We start from the raw sequence: 20,342 nt of genomic DNA, 5'->3' as shown, positions 1-20,342 counted from the left end.
GTTCTCAACACACATTCACTGCTCCATACAGACAAGGCTCCCTACTATCCCTTGTCTTTTTGCAGTATAGCATGGTATTAAGAGCATACAATTTTGGGGATCAGGCAGACCTGGGACCTACTTCTATTGTTTGCTTAGCAGGATGAATTTTTTGAACCCCCATTTCATCATCTGCAAACACCTACCTTATAGGAAATTGTGACGAATAAGCAAAACGATGAATGCAATGTGCTTAGCATAATGTATAGCACAAAAATATTCAATGAATAACTATTCTCCTTGCTTTTGTTCACATTGTTCTCCCTTCTTGGAATCACTAAACTCTCTCCCAATTCTCCCCATACTTAAGGCTGGCCTTAAGTCTCACCTTCCCTGAAGAACTTTTTCCAGATAATTCTGGTTCATTCTCAACTCTGTGTTGAAAAATTGTTCTACACTTGTTTCTACCGAGTTTTATTTTATTTTGCATCATCTTTTGTTTTATTCAGGGATGCTTCTAGGATGTGTAGGGGCCCTCAAACAAATACTTTTCTGTGGGGCTCATCTATATAAACAATTCAATTCACCCCAAATCAACATCAACACTATTTCGCTGGCGCAATCTCATGTGATACCATGAAAGAAATACCACGCCAGGTAGCTGGAGTGATTTACTTGCCAGGCTACCTTCCTGGAACAGAGTCTGGGAGGACTCCATAGGCCTGAGTTCTGAAGCTTGTTGGAGAATATGGTTGACTCCACATGTAGAGTAGAGGATTAGAGAATGCCCCAAAGAGGAGAAATGATGACTGGGGTCCACACAGGTTCAGGCTGAGATTGGGACTCTTTGCTTAGACAACACTGCAGGCACTGGTCAGTCCCAGACAATGAAGAGGAATTTTAAAAATTGCAAGAAAGGTGCTCCTTGAGATTAGAACCTATATATGACCTGTTCTGGACTCAGGGCACCTACCCTGATCACACTACCTACCTTAGCACTGGGTGGGGGGCCTTAAAAAACATCAAGGCAGGCATTTCAAAGCAGGAGGTCCGCTGAGATGCAGGCTTAGGGCAAAGTTCCCACTTCCTTGGGTCTATGGGTGGTACTGATTTTGTTTAAATTTTGTCTCTATAACAAAATGCAAGTTCTCTGAGAGAAGGAAATCCATTATACTTCCTTATTCTCTACCTCTCAGCCCTGTCCTCTGCTACAGAATGCACAGCGGGCTGCAAGCAAAGTAAGTATTGCATAAGGAGTTGTGATAATGTAGGGGCTGTTGCAGTAGCAGTAGTGTACCTGAACCCCCAAAACTTCACTCTGCTCACCACAAAAACACAAGGGGGCAATCCTTATAAGCACATCCTCAAGGAGCTCAGAATTCCCTGGGTGGTTCTCCAAGATGTTGAAGGGGATGGATCTAAACGGTGGGAAGAATGTGTGGTCCCTATAGAAGTGGAACTTCAGGTACAATAGGTCCAGTAGGGGTGAGTCTCATGACTGGGCAGATAGGCAGGTGGTAGCACATGTGCACAGCCAGTCCACAAGAGCTAGAGCATTCGCCATCTTCCCACATGCCTGTCATGCTGAAATATCAAGACCCCGGATATGTTTGGGAAGAAAAAAATGTCTTCTAAGAAATTTCCAAGAAATTAGAGGAAAATTTATTTTCCTGAAAACAAATTTACTTTTAGCCTTCACGTGCAATCTCACCCAACATGCACTTTTACACATGCATGTGAGCACATGCACTCTCTCTCATGCACTCTCTGTCTCTCTCTCTCTCTCTCTCCCTGCCTTCCTCCTTGTGGCCCTCATATCTCTACTTTTCTCCACATAGTAGTGGAAGGTTTCTTAATATCTGTGTACCACCATTTTGTTTTTGATAAAAGTGGGGATAAATGATGACATTTAGCTCAAAGGATGAAAGGATAGAACAGATACGAAAACCCATGGCATGATAAGTGGTAGTCCTGATAGGTAAGTTTCCTTCCTTCCATTCAAAACATGCATACACACAACAATAAATTCACTGTTTTGGGCATTCATCCCCACATTCCACAAGCATTCCTGATAGGTTTTTATATGTCAAGCTCTATCAGGTGGGGGCAGGGGGTCCAGGTCTTCCTTTCCATCTTGGAGGACTTAGGCCCCTGATGCCCTATGTTCCCACACTGAAGAATAGGAGCACTGTGGTTAAAAATACCATTTACGTCTTTGGAAAATTTGATTTCTTGTGTTTATTATTTTGGAAAAATTGTTAACATTATCTCACCCATTTACAAACTGTTAATTTTCCGTAGGAAAAGATCAGATTAGATTGTGTGCCAACTAAACAATTCCATCTATTTTTCCTCTCCAACTGAAATGTTTGTCTTCCTTTTATTGTTCTGCCTGCCTCCTCATTGTTATTCATACAGCTCTGTCACTCACAACTCTGCCTTACCACAGATTACAGAAACATCAGTTCATTAAGCAAGTCCTGCCACTTCGGCTGAGAAAGAAATGCCCGTCTCCATGTACTGTCTACTAACAAATGGAGACAAACAAAAAACAAATACACAAGATAAATATAACTCCTGACTGAGGTACTCACCACTCTGTTTGGTATGATTACATTAATATTTTATGAAATTCATTTAAAAGCAGATGTATTCATGACATATGGCTAAAGCAAAGAGTAGATAAACTCCCTTTCTTTCTTGCGTTCAATATGACAAGAGCTCCATAGGCTACACTGCCTAGCAGGGCTTGCTAGAGGGCAGGTTGCACATGACATTTCAAAGGCTCCTAACACAATGATTATTTCTTTTGTTTATCTTCAACCATTAAGCACCCAAGTCGATGTAAATTTCTGATGCCAACCAAGAAAATAACCATTTGAAGTCATGGGACTTATACAAGTATTGCAGAACCTGAAATATCAAAGAAGTCCAACAATTTAAAACACATTGGGAATAGGACGCCAGAGAAATTATCTCCCTCTTTGAGCCTTCAAGCCTGGCTTGAGGAGTACACCTATAATTACATAGTATTAATATTTATGTTAGGAATTCAAACTTCTGAAGGAGATCTGAAATCATTTTATACAAGGGCTATGGAAAAGGCCAACGTATTCCTCCAAAGTCCTTCCTATAATAAATGCCCTGTTCTGTTTTGCTTTTATATCTCTCCTTCCAGTACCTTTTCCCTGCAGCCTTTCTGACTTGGTATTGCCATGCCTGGAAGTGTCATAAATGTTGGTTTGCATTCATCTTCTGATTCATGAACTTCCCAAAGTCCCAGCTTAACTGGAAATGCCACAAGTGCTGTGTGTCAGTTGGGCCAGCTTGCTCCTCTGAGTTGCAACTCTACTATGTGATTTCAAGTAATATTTCAGTGTGGCCTTAAGCTTTCCTGCCCCCTAGCAACTTGTGTTCATTCTACCTAGAGTAGTTACCTGGCAGTACAATTATCTTCCATTCTCTTTATACATTTGAGCCAGGGGGTTACATTGCAGGCACATACCATTTCTGCGCTGCCATCCAGTCATCCATATGTCCATCCATTCAATAGTCTGATGCCAGGCCCTGTGCCAGGAGTTGGGATTTAAGGAACGAGTAAGACAAAATCCTCGGCCTCATAGTCTAGTTTGGAAACATCCAAGCAGTTACACTTATGTGTCACCAATTATTATAAACAGCCAAATTGTTTACTGGATGCTTACAATGTGCTAGGCACTGTGTTAAGCATTTTATATAATCACATTCCAAGAAGACTGTGACCTAGCTACTATTATTATCCTTCATTTTATAAAGAAATTAGGCCTCAGAGTGTTGAGTTACTTGCCCAAGATTATACAGCCAGTAAGAAGCAGAAATAGGATTCAAATCCAGGTTGGTCTAACTATTAATACTCTTAACCACTACACTGCCTCTCAATGCAGTGTGGCAATTGTTTTAATGAATTAACTTAATTATAGGTATAAGGTGAAACTGGTATGATGAAAAACATGGCAAATGAACAACTAAGTACTTCCATACAGTTATTTTTTCCCAGTGTGACAGATTAAAGGGGGACACAAATTCTTTGACACCCCTCTCACCAAGAGGTAAAATCTATGTCCCCCACCCCCATTTGAATCTGGATGGGTTCCACACTTCTTTGACATAAGAGAAGTTGTGCCTGTTTTCAGGCTCAGGCCTTGAGAGAGACACCATTCCCACCTCTTGTTTCTGGGATTGCATGCTATGGGACCTTCAAGACACCATGTAACGTGTCGGACTACTGTGGTAGAGAGACATGTGGAGAGGGCCTTAGAGTAAATGGAAGGAGAGAGATCCAGCTGAGCCCAGTGTTTTAAGCTGTCCCTGCCAAAATGCCATGCATATGAATAAAGTTGTCTTGGAATCTCCAGACTAGACTACCACAGCTGAGGCATCCCAGTTGATACCATATGGCATAGAAGAATTGCTCATAAGAGTCCTGCCCAAATTCTTCACCCAGAAAATCTTAAAATAGAATAAAATGATTGCTTTTTAAGCTACTAAGTTATAAAGTAGTTTGTCATACAGCAATAGACAGAATATGCAGCATGCCTAGGGACTGGGGTGTGATTAGTTAGTTAATAGAGTTGGCTATTTCCAAAGAATGGGAATAGAAAGTACACTAAGTACCCAAACTAGACTGACCATGATTTTTTCTCAGATTATTGCAATGGTGCTGTGGGATCCTGCAAGGTCCCAGAGCCACCATCTTGAGCACTTGTGGTCATTGTACTACACGGCCCATTGAAACAATGCCAGGTGACTGATACTCTACTAGATGGACTAAGACTACAGATGTCTACAAAGCACTAGAAACCTTAGAGGTTGCCCATTTTTGATGCCTGACAAAGTTGCCACACTCACCAATTTTATGGTTCAATTCTTGATATTTTCTGGCAGGATGGATCACACTGGTTTTCTTCCGATAAAATGGAAACTCCACTTTTGTAGCGGGGGACAGGGATGGTGTCCATAATACTATTAACCATTAATTGAGTGTGTATGGATTTTCAGGTTTTATACATATCATCTCATTTAATTTTCGCAATCCTAAGGAATGGACCATATACTACTCCCTATTTTACAGATGAGGAAATTGAAGCTCACAGAATTAACACTGTATGGCCAGCCATACAGTAGGTGGCTTTTACTAACCACATTCTCAATCATTCATCTATATTGCTTCCCACAAAATCCATGGGTCCACTGGAAAAAAGAGATACTCCCTGTCAGATTAAGCTCTATCTCTACCTACCCAACCTGTAGCAGGCCTTCAAATGTTTCTCTCCAAAAGGCTACCATCTGGTTGCTTATCTCTACACTTAGAACTTCCTGTTCAGGTGTTTGATACACATATTGCCACACTAATAGTTAATTTAGAGGCCTCTTTAAAATCCATTGTCTCAACTTTGACTCACAGATGAAGTTAAAATTGTGGCAGTGTATGAACTGGAAGTGGGCAAAGGTAGGAGGTGGCACATTTACTGTTGGTCTTGCCTTTTTAGCACTGGACCTGGTTCTGGCTAGCTGGAAGCCCCTTCATATCGTCAGAAAGGCTCTGCCTGCACTTAGTGACTTCTTGCCATCCAAGAGCCCCTCCAGGCCCATAAAGGCATTTCCATTTTGTTAGGTGTTCCAGAGACTCTTTGAGCACCAGGAGGTAGTTGGCACTCACAATAAAACCACTGAAATGCAACCATAGATTAGTCTAAAATAAGTGTTCCAAATGAGATCTAAATATAATTAAGGTATTTTACAGAAAATTGATTCCAACTCAGGTATACATTTCTGGGACATTATTGCTATTTGTTTAGAGTTCCTATAAAATTCATTGGAAAATAAGAATTTTGCCTGGGTATTATGAAATTTTAACCCACTACAGTTCTGACTGCCTCTTTGCCATGCAAATTCTCACAAAGACTTTTCAAGCAGTCAATCTTAAGAGAGAACATATATTTCTAAGGACAGCCTGGCTATGCTGACAGATGATCCTGCAGTTATCAGTAGCCCTCTTGGAAATAGAGCACTAGTTTCCAAATTTTTGCATAATGACTCTCAAATTCTACTAACATCTGCCTGCTTCTCCAAAACATCATCTAAACCCTTACTTCAGGCCAGCTGGAAGTTGAGGCAGGGCTTGGTTTGTGTACAATGGCAAATAAGGTAGCAAACTAAGCTTGGGTAGATTATATGGCATAATTAGAGTTCACAAAGACTCTCCCAGTAAATCTCAACTTTGATTTCAAATTTATACAAATGAAGCTTTATTTCTTTAGTATAAATTTTTGCAAATATCTACCTTTCTAGCCCAGCTTCCCCCTATTCCTTCCCATTTATTTATACTGTGTTCTTCCTTTGTTAGAACATTTGACAGATTAAGGATCATGACCTTGACTTTCATCATGGGAGGCTGTGAACACCTTTGGAGGGGCATTACTGAGGACATTTCACTCTACATCTGTGGTTCCAAGATTTCTAGAGTTTAGAGAGGAATAAAAATAATTACATATGTACGTATATTATCTTCCTCTTAATTTGCCAAAACAAGACGTGGGAAAAAATAACAGAAACTAGCCAATATACCATGCACACAGTTCATAAAAGACAGAATATTTTAAACCAGACAATGTAGAAAGTCTATAATCTCAGAATAAAGAACAGTCATTTCAACTAAACAAATTTAGTTTCATATAAAAATCACTATATTTTTAGTTTTTATATTTTGCAGCAAATTAGGGAAAATAATATTGACTAGTCCTGGGCTACACAACTGTGCTTGGGCTTCAGAAATTACTCAACTACCTCACTTAGTGTACATCCCTATAAGAAGCTCCCTATGAAAAAATTCTTTCAGAGCTAAAATGTCAAATACACACACAAAATTGTGAAGGGCCTTGAAAAGTTTGACTTCTCTGAGGTTTGGTATATTTTTTCTTCATGGAAAATGCAAATTACATAACTGATCATGTTTCCCTTTTTGTTTTGGCTATCTGGTCACGGGTACAGCTCAACTTTAGAAATTGGGTAGGATCCTATGACCTACACATCTGAATTCTAATTAACCTCCCTACCTGATCTTCACTTAAAAATGTATATTTATTTATTTTGAGAAACAGGGAGAGAGGGGGAGAGAGAGAGAGAGGGAGTGGAAGAGGGGCAGAGACAGAGGAGACAGAGAATCCTACGTAGGCTCTGTGCTGATAGCACAGAGCCCAACTAGAGATCATGACCTCAGTTGAGGTCAAGAGTCAGAGGCTTAACTGACTGAACCACCCAGGTGCCCCCTGGTCTTCACCTTTGACCTTCATTTATATTTTCCTAGAAGCTGGTTTATTTTGCTTGTAATTTTTCTCTTTTATTATAACCTTTCTCATATGCTGCCTCAAACTTTGTGGAATGGGATGATGTAATTCTACTCAATATTTAACCATTGTCCCCATGCCGTATACTCTAGTATACATTCCAGTAATTGATGCATCATTTCCTCTTCCTGGATCATTCTTAGCCCTTTTTTTCACCTGATATATTCTCATATATCTCTGCATACTGAGCTAAAATATTACCACTTCTGTGAACCTTCCCAGACCACTACCATCTACCTAGCACTCCTTCTCATCCCACCCTAGCTAAAATAGTACTTTTCTATATGTTTCTACTGAGACATTTGCTACATTGTAGTGTAGCGATATTGACTTTGCCTCTGCTAGTGGACTCTGAGCTTGAAGGCAAGGATTGAACCATACCCATTTTGGATACCCTGTGACCCTAACCCTAGCTCAATATGCTTTTAATGAATGGATGGATGAATAAAAGCACAAAGGAACAAAATGGGTAGGAAGCCTCTGATATGTTATCATTCAAGAGGCATCTCATATGTGAGATGTATTAGGGAGAAAATATGGAGGTTCTCAAAGTACTGAACCCAGTAAGAGGGCAAGAATCTTGTCTTTTTTGTTCATTGCTTTATCCCCAGGGTTTCTCACAGTACTCTGTGTACAGCAGGCCTCAGTAAATATTTCTTGTATGAATGAATGAACAAACGATCTCATTTGGCCATTCTTTGTAATAGTTTCCATGGGGAGTTTTGAGAGTACCGTCACTGGGTAGGCTTCAAGCTTCTTTTATGGAGGCATTAATTCTATTTGGTATCGTGTTTTACATATCATTGGTTTTCAGTAAAGTGTCCACCATGCTGATGAACAGTGCTCTCTTTTCCCAGGATTTCAAACTTATCTGCCACTGAAGCCATATTCTATTTGTGGGAGATATTAAAAATAATAGAAACACGTTTGTCTCTCCTTGAGGAGCTTGTAGAGCAGTGGCCTATCATGTGTCACACATCCTCATTCTTTCTGCTCCCATCAGAATTGGCCCCCTGGGTCCGGTGAGAACTGCCTTCTTAAAAATGACAAAATAAAGTCCATAAGTCCCTATTTTCCAACATCTCCTATTATGGAGGTAGTATAGTCAATAAAGTGGAGACACCATAATGAGAGACTCTTCTCCTTTGGGACTTCACAGGGTCTATATTTGGATGCTAAGAATATTTTAATTGAGGGGAAAATAAAGTAAAATAAAGGAGCTATTCAATGAGTACCCCTAAATTGATCCATCTTTGGATTCATCTGGTATCATGGGCAGAACAATGCTCCTTAAACAGAAGGTCTGACCCTTCTTGGTCCCTCTCTTTGAAAACTAACATTAGTCGTATTTGACCAGCTTGGAAAAGCAAATACTCTAGCAGGAAAGACAGCTGCCAGACAGAGGAGACCTCCTAATTTGCCATCATTGTGGATTAACTTTATTGAATAGCAGCTGTACAAAACACCATGTTAGATGAAAGGGAGCTCCAAACCAAACCCCAGAGATGGCCTCTCTGCTCCCCACTCAATGAATATAATGACACTACCCTGATGACAAGTATGTGTCAAGAGACTCAGCTTCCATGACAGTATGGATTTGAGTTCTCTAGGGGAAATCAAGGCAGCTTATGTATCATTTGTTTTTCATCAATGCCAAAAGCCTTTTCTATTGTCACAGACCAGATGAGACTGGACAAAAAAAAAGTTCAGTAGGAACAGTTCAGACTGGACAAAAAGCTCAGTAGGAAACCTCATAAGGGGCAGAAAAGTAGCTGAATTACTGAGCCATCAGTGAGTGATCTCAGGGAACAGTTCCATGTGGCTCATTGGCTGCCATTTACATTTCAAGGAATCTTGAGGCAGGGAGGATACAGGATTGGGGGATGTTTTAGCCCATTCAGTTAAAATGTTACATAATAAAAATAACAGGCATTCTGTTCCCAAAATCTAGTCAAGAAGAAGGGTAGGCAGCATTGGATTGTGGTGTCAACCTTCCATTTCTGTGGATACACCATGAGATTTACAAGAAGCAGTCATCAGCACTAGCAGGTACTGTTCCCTTCACCTGCTATTGTCCAGCACTTCTCCCAGGGAAAATTTTGCTTCTGCATTCATTACCCTTCACTGTTGATAAGAATACAAATGAGCCATAATTCAACTTTTTGTGAGGATATGTCAGATGTGAACTCAAAACAGTAATAAGAGTTAAGTTCATTGAGAGACTACTGTGAAGCAGGAATCATTCTAAGACTTTAATGTATTAACTCATTAATCTTCACAACAACCCCATGTCAGAGATGCTATTATTATCTGTGTTTTACAGATGAGGAAACTGAGGCCTAGAGAGGTTAAGTAACTTGCCAATGTTTACATAGCTACTTAATGGTAGAGCAGGGATTTATTTGAACCTAGGCAGTCAGGATCCTGAACCTGTGTTCTAATCTCAATGGTTAAACTGCCTTCCTAAAATAATACACAGAAGGGAAAAATTAGTTGACACGAAACTCAAGTAATTTTACAGATAGCTTCGTATGTCTCAGCCCAACACTATTGCTCAAGGTACTTTTAAGACAAAAAGAGCACTACTAAACTAAATATCAGTATTTCTAAGATCTGGTTTCCAAAGTCAAGTAACTTTCCCTAAAGCATAGCTAAAAAATTACTGAAACACGAAGTTGAAGGGGACCCTGAGAATCTATTTCTTCATAGTGCTTAAGAAAATAAGATGCAGGCAAAGAGGGCTAGAAGTAGAAATGAAAATCACTTGTAAGGTTTCAAATGTCTGGCTGGAGGTGGATGTGAGGAACACTCATTAGAGCTGATGGTGGCGGCATTGAACTCAAATACTTTCAATTTAAGTGGTAGCTTAGCAGCCATTTGAAGGAAGGATGTTAGTATTTCCTTTATCTTAAAGAGCATATAGCACTACTAATAGTAATAATGATGGCAGTTAACTTTTACTGAGTGCTTATTACATGCCAAACATTGGGCTAAGCATATTATTTAATCTTCACAGCAATCCTATGAGGTAGATACTAGAGTTATCCTCATTTTACAGATGAGGGAACTGAGGTACAGAGAGGTCAAGTAACTTGTGTGAGGTCACATAGCTAGCAAGTAGCAGAGCAATGATCCAAACCCAAACAGTCTGTCTTTGAGGCCTATGTTGTTACATAGTAAACAAGATACTCTCTCCAGGAATAGCCCTTTGAGCTCCTGTGAAGAAAACTACCCAAATTTTTAGGCCTGTTATTGACCCCAGCAATAAGCTTTGGGCCTATAGTGATGCCTTGGATGATTTTTTTACTCTCAATGCTAAGCCTTTCTTGCTCCACATTGCAGATGGGTGACTAAATGCTGAAGATTACCATGTGAACATAGATTAATGTTTAGACATTGTAATTTACAAATAATCCAATATAACTAACATATTGCATCAGTGCAGATCTGGCCTCAAGATTTTTCCCTGAGACATATACCCATACAGATCAGATTTCCATGAACTGGTAATGTTTAAGGCAAATCAGATTGTTTAGCTTCTCTAGACTGTAAGAGATTGTGACTCAGGACCACTCCAAATGGAGCTATAAAATAATACATAATATTTTAGTTTAAATGCTATTACAATGAAATAATGAGGAAGAACTAAATTTAAAAGACCCATTACATCCTTTAGAAATATGTATAAAAAGTATATTAATAATGATTTTAAAAATATTTTAATAGCTAACACATTTGAGCACTATGTGCCAGGCACTGTGCTAAGGCAGGCATCGTGCATTTGTGACAATTTAATTGTCACAAAAATCCTAAGGGGTTAAGTATTATTAGTCTGATTTTATGAATGAGGAAACAGAGTTTCATAGAAGATATTTAACTACTCAAAATAAAGTAGTGAAAGAAACAGGTTTGGAAGTCAGGCAGATTGACTCCAGAGTCTGAATGTTTAACCATGATGCAATAGTGGCTCCTGTCATAACACCTGCTGATTCCAGATTGGCCCCACTAGTCATTCAAAACCCAAGGAGATCTATGGTCCAATCATTCACCCTAAAAGGATCCCTGGTTGCTCATTTCAATCATGGTTGGTCTAATGGAGTAGGATGCAGTCTAGTCAACTATAGTCCAAGGCATAAATTATAGTTTGGTGGGACAGTTCATTGCCTCTGCCACATACATAATCCAAGCGCCTTCATTCTCCACCCATTTCTCATTTACATATTTTTCCTTTATATTTGGCTGCTTTTAAGCTTGTTTCCTAGTTTTCTATGTAATCACATTTCTTAATTATTAAGATTATAAAGTATTGTTGCCTACACTTGCATGCCCCCATTATACCTTATAAGGATTCAAAATCTGAATTGGAACTGTGAAATTATTTTGGGGGGAGGGGTGGAGGTCACTAACTATATAGACAAATGGCACAACAAAGTGGCATTACTCTAGATCCGTTTCTCTACTGTGTTTGTGAATAACCTGGGGATCACGTTAAAATGCAGCTTCTGATTCAGTAGCTCTGGGCTAGTGCCTAAGATTTGGCAATTCTTAATAGCTCCCAGGTTATGCAGATTATACTTTGAATAGCAAGGTACTTGATGGGCCTGGTCCTGCCATTCTTTTAAAAGTAGGATCACAATTAGATGAACCTGGGAAGATTAATATTTAGGCTATTTTAAAAGCACTCCAGGCTTCCATAGATGGCAATTCCCTAATGTCTTCACAAATCCATTTTAACGGTTAATAGTTCTGACAGTATAGAAGCTTTTTTTGTGTTTAAACCAAACCCTTCAGAGGCTGTGGCATTTTTCTTCTGATTTTATCTTTAGTGGAGATGGAGTAAGTACAACATGACCATTCTCTTACTGGTTACTTTGTTTAAAAAAATATGAACAGTTATTCAATGTGAACCACTTTGGAATGTTCCCTACCATCTCTTCTTCCCCAGTTTAGGAATCTAAGATTTTTGAGGTGTCTAAGTCAATTCTCATTTCCACTCCACGTTTATTTGTCTCCTCTAAATCTATAAAATTAGATAAACTTTATAATTCCTTGCCAAATTCTGTTGCCTTTTATTTCGACAACCTGTTTAAATATTAATGCCCATATCCTGTATCAGCTATATCCCTAGTCCATAGTGCAATAAGGAGTATACTAGTAACTACTGGCCACCCTGCTTATAAAGCTCATATTACAAAAATGCACACTCTAGGCAGAATCTGGTAAATGTCAACTTCAAAATAAGTTGTGTCATACTGTTATATTTATTACCACATGGTCAATAAAAAGAAACACTTGTGACGTGATTAAAAATAGCATACCAGGCAAAATTGGTTGTCCAGCGATTCCCAGTGGTGCCATTCCAAGATTATTCATTGCTGTGGCCCATGCAGTTGGATCAGACATAGGTAGCGTCATTGCAGTGGAATCCACATTCAGAGTTCTACTACTATCAGCTAAAAAAAAAAAAATGACAAGCAAAATAATTTGTTGTATTAAGGTTTCAGTATGTAGTTTGCCTAACATAAACTGGCAAACACTTTACAGAAACAGACTGATGGACAAGTAGTAGATAGAGCCTTAATTCCAGCTCTTTACAAGGGTTAAAACAATACAGCGTGAACCAAAAGGAAGTCATAGAATTTGAAAGAAGTTTACCAGATGGTATTTTAGTGTGTTTCTTTCTTTCTCTTTCTACTCCCTCTGTTCCTTCCTTTTCTCTTGTTTTTTTTTTTTTTTATGAAGCCTTTATTTTTTAGAGCAATTTTATGTTCACAGAAAAATTACAGAGAAGGTACAGCGATTTCATTTATAACCTCTACGTGCACACATGCATAGCCTCCCCCATTATCAACATCCCCCGCCAGAGTGGTACATTTGTTACAATGATGCATAATAATCACCTAAAAGTCATAGTTTAAATTAGGGTTCACTCTTGCTGTTGTACATTCTATGCGTTTGGAAAAATGTATAATAACATGTAGACATCCTTGTGGTATCACACAGAATATTTTCACTGCCCTGAAAATTCTCTGTGCTCTGCTTATATCATCCCTCCCTACACCCCAATCCCTGGCAATTACTGATCTTATTCCATCTCCATAGTTTTGCCTTTTCTATAATGTCACATGGTTGGAATCATACAACATGCAGGCTTTTCAGATTGGCTTTTCTCAGTAGTATGCATTTAAGTTTCCTCCATGTCTTTTCATGGCCTGATAGCTCATTTCTATCATAATAGAATGCTGCATAATATTCCATCATAGGGATGTATCACAGATTATCCATTCACCTACTGAAGAACATTGTAGTTGTTTCCAAGTTTTGACAATTATGAATAAAACTGCTATAAACATTCGTGTGCACATTTTTGTGTGAACATAAGTTTTCAACTCCTTTGGGGAAATGCCAAGCAGCACAATCACTGAATTGTATAGTAAGAGCATATTTACTTTTGTAAGAAACTGTCAACCTATCTTCTAAAGTGGCCAAACCATTTTGCATTCCCACTGGCAGTGAATGAGAGTTCTGTTGCTCTATATCATCACTAGTATTTAGTGATGTCAGTGTTCTGGATTCTGGCCATTCTAATAGGTGTATAGTGGTATTTCTTTGCTGTTTTAATTTGCATTTTCCTGTTACATAATACGGAACATCTTTTCATATATTTATTTGCCATCTGTATATGTTCTTTAGTGAGTTGTCTATTAAAGTTTTTGACCTGATTTTAAATTGGGCTGTTTGTTTTCTTGTTGTGTTTTAAATGTTTTTTGTATATTTTAGATAATAGTCCTTTACCAGATGTGTATATTGCAAATATTTTCTCCCAGTTTGTGGCTTATATTCTCATTATCTTTACATTGCCTTTTGCAGAACATAAGATCTTAATTTTAGTTAAGTCCAGCTTTTCAATAATTTCTTTCATGGATCATGCCTTTGGTGTACTAAAAAGTCATCACTGGGGTGCCTAGGTGGCTCAGCTGGTTAAGCATCTGACTTTGGCTCAGGTCAAGATCTCACAGTTTGTGGGTTCAAGCCCCACATTTGGCTTTCTGCTGTCAGTGCAGCACCCACTTTGGATCCCTCCTGCCTGTCTCTCATGTGCGCACGCACACACATGCGCTTTCTCTGTCCCTCCTGTGTGTGTGCTCTCTCTCTCTCGCTCTCTCTCAAAAAGAAATAAACATTAAAAAAAAAGCCATCACCATATCCAAGGTCCTTTAGGTTTTCTCTCATGTTATTTTCTAGCAGTTTTATAGTTTTGCATTTCACATTTAGGTCTATAATCCATTTTGAGTTAATTTTTGTGATGGGTATAAGATCTGTGTTTAGATTTTTTTTGCATGAGGATTTCCAGCTGTTCTAGCACATTTGTTGAAGAGACTGTCTTTCCTCAATTGTATTGCATTTACTCCTTTGTCAAAGATCAGTTAACTCTATTTGTGGGGTCTATTTCTGGGTTCTCTATTCTACTCCACTGATCTATTTGTCTATTATTTTACCAATATCACACTGGCTTGATTGCTGTAGCTTTATAGTAAATCTTGAAGTTGGGTAGCATCAGGCTTCCAACTCTGTTCTTGTTCAACATATTTTGGATATTCTGAGCCTTTTGCCTCTCCATATAAATTTTAGAATCTGTTTGTTGATAACCACAAAATAACTTGCTTGGAATTTGATTGGGATTGCATTAAGTCAAGTTAGGAAGAACTGACATCTTGAAAATATTGAGTCTTCCTATCCATGGACATGAAATATCTCTTCATTTATTTAATTCTTCTTTTATTTCATTCATCAGGGTTTTGTAGTTTTCTGGGTTTTTTTCAAGCACATATACCACAGGAGCTTGGGATGACTAAGAGGTTTCCTATTCTTCTCATAGTCTAGTTGCATATGATTACTTCGTCAGCTTCCATCCAAACTACTCATGCATGCAAACTAAGAAAAACCATCCAACAGCTTCCATGGTGCAAAAAAAATGAAAAATTCTATTTTTGATGTAATTTCATTTCTTTGAGGCAGTTAACATTGAATAGAGATGGACATACAATCAGCAAATATCAAATTAGCCAATTGAGTATTTTGGAAATTAGGGGGACACGAGAGAATAATCAGATAGGATATGTAGTCCTTGCCTTCAAAGGTTATACAATATAATTGAAGAGACCAATGATGGTGGCAATGATTATTACTATTATCGCTACTCTCACCACCTCCATCCATTACTACCACTAATTATTGAACACTTACCACATGCTAGGTAAAGCACTTGACACACATTATTTTCATTTAACTTTCAAAATAACCTTGTGAAAGGGACTATTTACATTTCCATTTAATAGATGAAAGGCTTTTAAAGGTCACATATATTGTCTAAGGTCATGCAGGATATATACTTTTAGTCACAATGTTTTACTATCTCCAATGAAACCATTAAGAAACAACCAAATAATTGAATGGAATTGACTGGAAATGTTACTGAAATTTAAGTAATGAAAATGTGGCTTGAGTAGGTAGGAGAGACTTCATGGAGAAGATAGGATTTGAACAAATTGGCCATATTTTTACAGAACATCTCTTGAGTCATGGGTAGTTATTACATAGGTAAAGAAGGAAAAGAGGAAAAAGACATTCCAGGAGCAATGATGACATAAGAAGACATTGAAGTGAGTTATGCATGCAAGTGCATGTATATACTACATAGTTGGGAGCACAGAAAGACATATTTTTGGAAATTTCCCTCTGACTACTGATTTCTATAGAAAAATCTTTCCATGGCTTTTCTCCTACCTCTCAGTATGCACTCCAGCCAATTACACTCTAGAAGAAAACTCTGTTCTAATAGTAGCTTGCTAACATCTATCACATCCTTCTAACCTGGAAATATCAGGGATGAACCTTGCCCTGGTTATTTATACAAGTGCTATTTTGTCACTGATTCGTCAGAACAAGAAAATGCAAATGTTCAAAAACATTATTTCTGAATTATTAGTTTTTATGATTTTTCTATGCTTCCTATGCCTCTTCTCCACAACCCGCCCCCCTCCACACACACACACACACACACACACACACACACACACACACAGAGTGATCGATGGCCTTAGCATTTGTTACTATAGTCAGAAGTCACATTTCAGAACTGGTGATTTCTCTATCGCCAGAAACTCTAGTCCTCACATCCAGTTTTCAGTTGTTTCCCATGAAGGCATAGAATGGCTAGAAATAGCCATATTGTAAATATTATTAAGAAAACAAACATAGGGCATCAGATACCCTTTGAGTCAAGAGTTTACATATTGATTATTCAGTTCATCTGAACTCCCAATCTCTAGTCCAGGGGAGACAAGTTTTAGGGAATGTTATAACTGGAAGGGACCTTTAGAGATTACTGAATCTGCACCCTGGTTTTCTCTAGTGGCTGAAGAATGACTCCAAGAGGAAACATGTAGGTTTAGAAGGACTGGGCCCCCATACTAAAAATAATTTCTTGCAACAGTTTGGCTACTCATTGGCTCTGCAGTCCTGGGAAACATAAGAGAATCAGGAATTATTCTTAATAAGGAATTCTGAGATCAAAGAACGAGAATTTACAATGTACCAACCTAGCCAAACTCTGGACTAATTTTTGAGGAGGAGAGAGAATTATCTAAATTATCAGTTTTTTTAAAGCACAGCACACAGTAACACAGCACAGTGTTACTATTTTCAAAATATATATTAATTCAAAGTGCCTGTTAAAATGTTAGCAAGGAGAGTTCCTGCTAAGGTTGTTTACATAAACCAGATGGTTTAGATAAGAACCATGTGGAATTTACAGCATTATTTTGCTATGATAAATTCAGTTTTTAAATTCTTAAGGAGTTCTGCCTTTTCATTTCCCTCCACTTCCCCAACACTCATCTCCACCTGTCAAATCCTACTCAGTTTTCAGGGGTCATCTCAAATGTTACATTGTCTGTGAAGCCACGTCACTAGAATTAATCACTCCTTCCTAATGTGTTATCTTAACATTTTATCTAGAATTTCATTTTTATGTTTGTTTATTCTCTCATTCCTTTTCCCTAAACCAAACCTTTATTGAGTCTTAGTATGTGCCAGATCCTGTGCTAGTGACTAGGAGTTACAGAGATGAACAAAACTCATTTACTTCTCTGGAAGAACTCACAATACAATGAGAGGCATGACATATAACCTAATATAAATTATTGTAATAAGTACTGCAGTAAAACTGTGAGTAAAGTGTTATGAGAACAGAAAAGGAGTAATTAAATCTGCTGGAATGACTTGGGAAGGATGTTTGGGGTTGGAGGTGTGGAGAGGATGAAGCCTTTGCTGGGAAAGAATAATTTGAAATGAGTCTTTAAGGAGGGATAGGTTTTTCCTCCAGGTAGTGATAGGAGGATTAGGATTGAAAAGCATTCCAGGAAGCAAGATCAACTGGACATTATCATTGACTGCCTTGAATTACACTTATTAAATACACGTCTCTCTTCTGCTGGCATGCATGCTCCTATAGGTCAGGGACTTAGTTTGGGTGTCTTTGTTTCTCCATTTTTTAGTTCAGTGTCTGGTATAAAGTAGGTATTCAAGAAATATTTGGATGAATGAATCAACCTACATTGATTTTGGGCACAATGAGAAATCCATGCAATGACACTCATTGATTATTTGTATATCTTTTCAGAAAGATAAATTATCTTAAAAGTGATGGCATAGTTGCTAAACTAATTCTCTCTCCAAGACAACTGAATTTACATGTAGTAATTCATTTAGATTTACAACCAGAAATAAATGCACCTAACTGATAATTCAGTTTGATATCATTGGCTATAATCTTTCTCCCATATAGGCACAGTCATACATATAAGGAAGCTTATACATTTTTACTTTCAAAGGGAAATCCCAGATGATCATCTCTGTCCGGCAACAATCTGGATTTAAGGTCTTAACTAACAAAATATGCTGTGTTGAACATCTGTTTGGAATCATCACTTAATAGTGGAAAAGTTAAGACCAGGCCTGATTCACTTTCTAGACTAAAAATGGGCCTGATTCACTTTCTAGACTAAAAATGGACATCTAGCAATTTCTTTAAGTATTTTATAAAAGTGGTCCCATGTCACTAAAGGAAGAGATTGCTCATTTGCCCATAAGTCCTACATTTACTGGCAGTGGCCAAGAATATTCAGAAGTTAAGTACGAGTGCTGTCAAAATACCTCACCCAAGTCTGAAGAACGTGTCCTGCAATGCTCATTTTTTGTTCTGCATTGTGTGGGAACTCTTCATGAGGTCAAGGGCTGTAGAGGAGTTGTGAATGAATCCTTTCTCTGTAAGTTGATTGAAGTTATGGTACTTTGGAACAAGAGTTCATTAGTGCCAAAAGAGTAAAAGATTTGGAAGTAATTGTCCATTTTAACTTGGTATCGCTCCATAATTATCAAATCATTGCCATCTGTTTATTTTTATATTATACTTCACTTGATTAACTAGTCAATTATTGTCAGTTATTTGATCTTGAAGACAACACACACACACACACACACACACACACACACACACACACATCCTGTAGTAGAGTTATTTCATTTGTTTCCTTTATTTCCATTGAAACAAGTTCAGTATGTTAGTGTCATCTCGTCGTCTATACTCTTGTATTAAGACAAAAGATGTCCTTCTCTGACAATTCACTCTCCCATAATTCTCTTTCTTAGGTCCAGGTTTATATGCATTGGTTTTTATGCTTACTATAATTTTGTTACACAGTATTGTGCAAAGTTGAAGAGAGGATTTTGTCAACAAACATCTATTGAAAGTCTGTTAAGAGTAGGAAGCAACACTGCCTAGTGATCAAGAGCATGGGTTTGGGAGTCAGATGGTTCTGGACTACAGTATATGCTCATTATGTTTCTCTTTACTTTTCTTGCTGGTCTACCTTCCAGCCTTCCTTTTATATTTATTGTACACTCATTGTACATTTTCTGTGTGCCAGGCACCATCACAGACATTGAAGACATTATGGTGAGTCAAACAGGCCTCATGCCGATCCTTGATCTTATGAAGCTCTCTAGTGCAGAAGGGAGATATTAAAATACAGATAAACATAAAATAATTATACATTGTGATAAGTTCTATGAATAAATAACTGGATTTGATGAGAAAAATGGCAAACTACGAATTTAGGAAAGTGATAGTATTTGCCTTATAGGTTTGTTGAAGATTAAATTAGATAATGTGGGTAAAGAATTTAGCATGGCTTCTGGCTCAGAATGAGTACTAGGTAAGTGGTAACAATAACATGGCAATAGTTAAGGTGATGATAATGAAGTAGTCCTAGCCCTTGAAGGGTTCAAAGTCTACTGAGAGACACAGCATATATAGGAATTATAATAATATACGGATAATGAAACAGAGGCACAGAGAGTTTAAGTAACCAGCTCAATATCACATAGCTAATAAGTGGTAGAACAGGAATATGAACCCAGGCAGCTCTGGTACCAATGTCCACAGTCTTATCCATCACACTAAACTCCTTCCCAAAGAGCCCTTTATTTTTTGTGTTCCCCTAGTTCATTGAACACATTACTATAATAGCCCTTATTGCATTATATTTTTATAATCTTTCTATATCTGTCTCTCCTCCTAGACTCTGGATTCCCTTATTCCTCCTGTTATTCCTCATGCCTAGACACTGTGTCTGACACAAAGTAGATGTTCAATAAAGTATTTAAAATAAATGAATGAGGAAATATATGAATATATGTAAGAGAGTCCTGTATAGACATTCTTCTTCCCAGAAGAGAGTAGGTGTATAGCGTGTGACAAGCTATTCAGAATGGAATATCACTCTGTTGTTGTATTAAGATAAAATCTCTTTTAGTCGGTCTCTTCTGAGGACTAAATATTCAACATTTTAAACAGAGAGTAAGAGGAAGATAAATGGTGATAATCTGAGGTATTATAATCCTAACATGCTGGTA

General features: G+C 38.0%; 1 protein-coding gene across 10 annotated transcripts in view; it reads right to left on the bottom strand.

Annotated features, from left to right (window-relative positions):
- The window catches only part of ENOX2 (ecto-NOX disulfide-thiol exchanger 2), a 273,070-nt gene that overhangs the window by 50,953 nt on the left and 201,775 nt on the right, over positions 1 to 20,342 (bottom strand). For 9 of the 10 annotated variants that reach the window (XM_081792317.1, XM_081792318.1, XM_081792320.1 and 6 more), the window contains one exon: positions 12,683 to 12,817. In XM_081792317.1, coding sequence (XP_081648443.1) covers positions 12,683 to 12,779 — 97 coding nt within the window. In that variant the 5' untranslated portion in view covers positions 12,780 to 12,817. Of the gene's footprint in view, positions 1 to 3,484; positions 3,547 to 12,682; positions 12,818 to 20,342 lie in introns of those variants that run through there. The other variant, XM_081792316.1, reaches the window with a different exon arrangement.

Source organism: Panthera onca, chromosome X, assembly GCF_046562875.1.
Source record: "Panthera onca isolate mPanOnc1 chromosome X, mPanOnc1 haplotype 2, whole genome shotgun sequence".
Classification (NCBI taxonomy): Eukaryota; Metazoa; Chordata; class Mammalia; order Carnivora; family Felidae; genus Panthera; species Panthera onca.
Note: the sequence above shows the minus strand (reverse complement) of the source record. Positions and strands in the feature narration are given on the sequence as shown.